General features: G+C 38.4%; 1 protein-coding gene across 1 annotated transcript; it reads left to right on the top strand.

The window, feature by feature from the left end:
• The first annotated feature begins 426 nt into the window (after positions 1-426).
• Positions 427-5,337, top strand: rapsn (receptor-associated protein of the synapse, 43kD). Its single transcript, XM_024142266.2, has 4 exons — positions 427-664; positions 862-1,038; positions 1,284-1,483; positions 2,285-5,337. The coding sequence occupies exons 1-4, from the start codon at positions 572-574 to the stop codon at positions 2,355-2,357; spliced, it is 543 nt and encodes a 180-aa protein (XP_023998034.2). The 5' UTR covers positions 427-571; the 3' UTR covers positions 2,358-5,337.
• The last annotated feature ends 1,137 nt before the right edge of the window (positions 5,338-6,474 follow it).

The raw sequence follows: 6,474 nt of genomic DNA, 5'->3' as shown, positions 1-6,474 counted from the left end.
ATACATGTGATTACATAAAGATGGCAAGATGCAGTAGATGATATAGAGTACAGTATATACATATACATTATATTAAGTGGCGTTGTTTAAAGTGTCTAGGGATACATTTATACACTGCTCAAAAAAATAAAGGAACACTTAAACAACACAATGTAACTCCAAGTCAATCACACTTCTGTGAAATCAAACTGTCCACTTAGGAACAAACACTGATTGACAATCAATTTCACATGTGCTGTTGTGCAAATGGAATAGACAAAAAGTGGAAATTATAGGCAATTAGCAAGACACCCCAAAAAAGGAGTGATCTTGCAGGTGGTGACCACAGACCACTTCTCAGTTCCTATGCTTCCTGGCTGATGTTTTGGTCACTTTTGAATGTTGGCGGTGCTCTCACTCTAGTGGTAGCATGAGACGGAGGTGTTGTTCAGAGGTTGAGTGTTGTTCAGAGGTTGTGTGTGTGTTGTTCAGAGGTTGTGTGTTGTTCAGAGGTTGTGTGTTGTTCAGAGGTTGAGTGTGTTGTTCGGAGGTTGTGTGTCACACTAAAGTGGGTCCCATCCCCCAGGAGTCCATGAAGATAGCCCTGCAGCACGGGGACCGACCTCTCCAGGCGCTGTGCTTACTGAACTTTGCCGATATCCACCGCTGCCGGCATGACGTTGATGTAAGTAACCAAATACTGTCCGTACTACACTGTTACAGATCTGAAGAGAAAAACCTTCCTTCAATATAGTCTGGGCTTGATTCATATTATTTTCTCTCCTCTCCTCTCCCCCTTTCCTCTCCACTCCTCTCCTCCCCTCCCCCTCTTCACTCATGTCCTGTTCTCTCCTCTCCCTCTTCTCCTGTTCTCTCCTCCAGAAAGCATTGCCTCGTTATGAGTCCTCCATGTGTATAATGACAGAGATTGGGAACCGTCTTGGCCAGACCCAGGTGTACCTGGGGGTAGGGAAGTGTTGGCTCCAGCAGAAAGAACTGGACAAGGCTCTTGATGCTCTGCAGCGAGCTCAGGAGTTGTCAGAGGCTTTAGGAACCAAGGTACAGTGTTACATAGATCTGAATAAATACCATGAAAATATGCTGCCTTTTTACTGTAACAAAACATACTGTGCAATTAAAACAATTATGCAACAGTCAGATGCACGTCAGACTTTAGTTTGTGCTAAATTCCAGTTCTTGTCCCATTAGCTGTGTAGTCTGAATGAGGGAATTGACTGCAGTAAGTCAGCTATGTTCAGCCCGTGTGTTGATTCTAACCCTATATACACCTCTCTCTCTGTTAGCTGTGTAGTCTAAAGGTGCACTGTCTCAGTGAGGGGATCTACCGCAGTAAGGAGAGTCAGGAGGAGCTGAGGGAGCAGGTGGTGAAGTTCCTGCAGTGTGTGGAGGAGCTGGAGCTGTACTGTGGAATGTGTGGCGAGTCCATAGGAGAGAAGAACCAACAGCTGCAGGCCCTGCCCTGCTCTCACATCTTCCACCTCCAGTAGGTGCTCTACGTGTTATTATTACAGTAGGGACTTTTGCCTTGATTAAAAACCTCTACAGGATCGGTGGGTCCCCTGCGGGACCGCTGAGCTAGCGTGCGCTAATGCGTTTAGCATGAGGTTGTAAGTAACAAGAACATTTACCAGGACATAGACATATCTGATATTAGCAGAAAGCTGAATTAAATTCTTGTTAATCTAACTGTACTGTCCAATTTACAGTAGCTATTACAGTGAAAGAATACCATGCTATTGTTTGAGGAGAGTACACAGTTATGATCTTGAAAATGTATTAATAAACCAATTAGGCATATTTGGGCAGTACTGATAGAACATTTTGAACAGAAATGCAATGGTTCATTGAATCAGTCTAAAACTTTGCACATACACTGCTTCCATCTAGTGGCCAAAATCTAAATTGCACCTGGGCTGGAATAATACATTATGGCCTTTGTCTTGCATTTCAAAGATGATGGTACAAAAAAMCGCTAGTTTTTTTCTTTGTATTATCTTTTACCAGATCTAATGTGTTATATTCTCCTACATTCATTTCCCATTTTCACAAACTTCAAAGTGTTTCCTTTCAAATGGTATCAAGAATAGGAATATCCTTGCTTCAGGTCCTGAGCTACAGGCAGATAGATTTGGGAATGTCATTTTAGGCGATTTTTTTTTAATTTTTTTAAAGGGGCTAATCCTTAAGAGGTTCTACATGTTTCATGTCCAGGGGGGGAAACAGGGGGGCGAACTCTTAGGATTTGGGTCAGTTCCCAGAGTCTCTACTTCTTCTATCCTCTCAGGTGTCTACAGAACAACGGTTCCAAGGGCTGCCCCAAATGTCGTCGGTCCTCCATGAAGCCTGGGTTTGTGTGAGGTTACGAGGCACAGTGCCTGGGACTTGAGGACACTATGTGATAACACTCTGTGAAGCTCCGACCTCAGTCACATAGGAGAGCCAGACTGCACTTCTGAATGGGCAGACTGCTGAACACACATCTGAATGTCTGAACTAAACTGAACACACATCTGAATGTCTGAACTAAACTGAACACACATCTGAATGTCTGAACTAAACTGAACACACATCTGAATGTCTGAACTAAACTGAACACACATCTGAATGTCTGAACTAAACTGAACACACATCTGAATGTCTGAACTAAACTGAACACACATCTGAATGTCTGAACTAAACTGAACACACATCTGAATGTCTGAACTAAACTGAACACATATCTGAATGTCCGAACTAAACTGAACACACATCTGAATGTCCGAACTAAACTGAACACACATCTGAACACATATCTGAATGTCCGAACTAAACTGAACACACATCGGATACAGTTTGTTGACTGGCTGCTGTGTTCAGAGGATGTGCCACAGAAACGGAACCAGCCCATTACCTCGCCCCCGGGCTACTTGCTACCGAGGGACAGCTGGCTGGTAGACAAGACTAACAATCCCAGTGTGAGGACAGCCAGGACTGTAGTTCAAGACACAGGCAGAGTTCAAAGGTCACCACTCCTCCGGTTTCTGTACAGTAAGTATGTCTCCTTAGCTGACACAGATAAGGAGGATACAGTGATAGATTTATTACACTGTTGTACGTGATTTACTGTTGTTTTTTTGTCAGAGGGTGAGGAGGAAGAAATCCAATATACTTCTTAGTTTTGTGGACGTCTGTTTTAGATAAATCTGATAGTTTAGCATAATGTTCACTTTACTTTGGTTAGGGTATGCTGGAAGATTCATTGCAAGCATGTAATTGGAAATTATGTTAAACATTATTGTTTGGGATAAAGTGAAATCACTAGGATTTTGGCCACACGTTCTATTATTCAAATTTAACAAAAATTGTATTTGAAATRTACCCATCGAAAGGCAAATTGAGCCGTGTGTTTTCTATAAATGATTACTGTAAAGTGTTTAATGGCCGTATGTCATGAAGATATTTCTGTACGACCTTTTTATCATCAGTGAACACACTGTACGTTGTCCAATCACAGTTGAGAACACAACACTTCAACTAAAGAATGCATAGTCACGAAGATCAAACGCTGATCGAATAGATGGTCAGGATATACTTGTGTTCGTTTGACTTTAGCATTTGATAAAAAATATCAAAACTATAAACTAGTATTTGTCCTTACTGCAGGGGTATGCAGCTTCCCCCTTTTTTTCAACTTACAGTAAGTTGAATTTTCACTTAAGTCTCCCATTAACATCAGTGCACGACTAAGTGAAAACTTAACTCGAGTGGATGCTAGGATTCACCCCCTAAGTGACTAAGGAGCAGTTCAACCCACATTGTGTTATTAATTATCAGGTGTGCTTGCTGAAGGCAACTCTAAATGTCTTATTATTATTCCGMCCGCTCTAGCGCTTAAACAAGTTAAGCTATAAACATGAAAACAACTTGTAAATATGCAGACTACCCGAGCTTAGATGGCTTGAGAACATTTATACTTTTTGAACTATAATAATATTTGGATGAGCTCCCAATGCGTTTCAAGGAAAAAGAAAAGGTCCGTAGACTTGGTAAAGAAATCAACACTTCTACACCCATCTCCTCTTTCACTGTTTAAGCTAACAACTCCAAACCAAATGTTTAGACTGGCCCAACTTAGTATGAAAACTCCTTCGATAAGCAATCTGTCTATACTTTTTGGAACTGTAGCCATTTCAAATGTGCATAGATTAGCATGGGGTTTGAATGAGAACCATAGGAATACAGAGGTAGCTGTTCAAAAAGGTCCTGCTCCTTGGACAATTAAGCTAAAAGACTAACTTTACAACACTCAGGCTATCCTAACTTCACATTATTTAACATATRAAACAYTCAGGCTATCCTAACTTCACATTATTTAACATCTTTATCAAGTATAACTATATAAAATAGCAATTTTTTTTCAGGAAATTTACTTTTCTAGTTAAGTATCGATTTCTTTTTCTATCCAGCATCTATTTCTGGAAAACTAAAAGTATATGTTTATTTTGAGTCTATAACACTACAACACTATTCAAAGCAAAATATTGTTGGGAATGAAGAAAAATTTGATCATGTATTATTGGGAAAACGATGTTGTCTGACCAATCACTTGCATGTAGAWTAATAATAAACTGTAAAGATATTTTCATTTATTTAGTTGTTGTAGCTCTGGTGTAAATAAGATTGGTTCTGATGGGGATCATCAGCAGTAACACAATGTGGATAGTTGTTGCATGTTTTCTTTGCCAAGTAGAACAAGTAATCAAACGTTTAATTAATATACAAATGTTTTTTTTGGATTATCGAAAGTCACACTTTATATAAACACAATGACTTTTCTATTTATTGATTGATAATATTCATATTTATATCATTTTTAATCACCATTTTTTCTTACAGATTTCCAATAATTTTAAGTAGATTGTATGAACATATACACCAACAATATTGTGGAGTTTTTTCATTTGATAATCAGTCCTAACTTATTTGGAATGCATTGCAACTTTCTAGAATGAATCGTTTTACCTTAATTCACTTTGTTTAATGTGTAAGACATATATTTTACTGGAATGCATTGCAACTTTCTAGAATGAATTGTTTTGCATCGTAACTTTATTAAATGTGTAAGAAATATATTTTACTGGAATGCATTGCAACTTTCTAGAATTAATTGTTTTGCGTCGTAACTTTGTTAAATGTGTAAGACATATTTTCTGATGTAACGTTTTGTAATTTTATATTTAATCCATTTCGATATAATGATACATCTGGTCAAAATGTTTTGATTATAAAATGGAATATGAACTATTCTTAGAATGTATTTATTGTTGTATTTTTAATAAACCACCACATTTACATATATGAATATTGTAGATGTTTGAAGAGAACTTTGATTGTTTGACCTTTTATCTAGTTGGTGTTAAAGTTCAGATAAGACAGACAAAATAATGTATTATCTTTTCACACCTTCATGTAACATAATGTAGGCAATGTTACACATCATACGGGCCTACATTATGTTATACCATCATACAGGCCTACATTATGTTACACATCATACGGGCCTACATATGTTACACATCATACAGGCCTACATTATGTTAACATCATAACGGGCCTACATTATGTTACACATCATACAGGCCTACATTATGTTACACATCATACAGGCCTACATTATGTTTACACATCATACGGGCCTACATTGTTACACATCATAACAGGCCTACATTATGTTACACATCATACAGGCCTACATTATGTTACACATCATACGGGCCTACATTATGTTATACATCATACAGGCCTACATTATGTTACACATCATACGGGCCTACATTATGTTACACATCAACAGGCTACATTATGTTACACATCATACGGCCTACATTATGTTACACATCATACAGGCCTACATTATGTTACACATATACGGCCTACATTATGTTAACACATCATACGGGCCTACATTATGTTACACATCATACTGGCCTACATTATGTTACACATCATACGGGTCTACATTATGTTACACATCATACAGGCCTACATTATGTTACCACATCATACGGGCCTACATTATTGTTACACATCATACGGGCCTACATTATGTTACACATCATACGGGCCTACATTATGTTACACATCATACGGGCCTACATTATGTTACACATCATAGGCTACATTATGTTACACATCATACAGGCCTACATTATGTTACACATCATACAGGCCTACATTATGTTACACATCATACGGGCCTACATTATGTTACACATCTAACGGACCTACATTATGTTACACATCATACAGGCCTACATTATGTTACACATCATACGGGCCTACATTATTTTACACGTCATACGGGCTACATTGTGTTACACATCATACGGGCCTACATTATGTTACACATCATACGGGCCTACATTATGTTCACATCATACGGGCCTACATTATGTTACACATCATACGGCTACATTATGTTTACACGTCATACGG

Source organism: Salvelinus sp. IW2-2015, unplaced genomic scaffold, assembly GCF_002910315.2.
Source record: "Salvelinus sp. IW2-2015 unplaced genomic scaffold, ASM291031v2 Un_scaffold3042, whole genome shotgun sequence".
In the NCBI taxonomy this organism is placed as follows: Eukaryota; Metazoa; Chordata; class Actinopteri; order Salmoniformes; family Salmonidae; genus Salvelinus; species Salvelinus sp. IW2-2015.
Note: the sequence above shows the minus strand (reverse complement) of the source record. Positions and strands in the feature narration are given on the sequence as shown.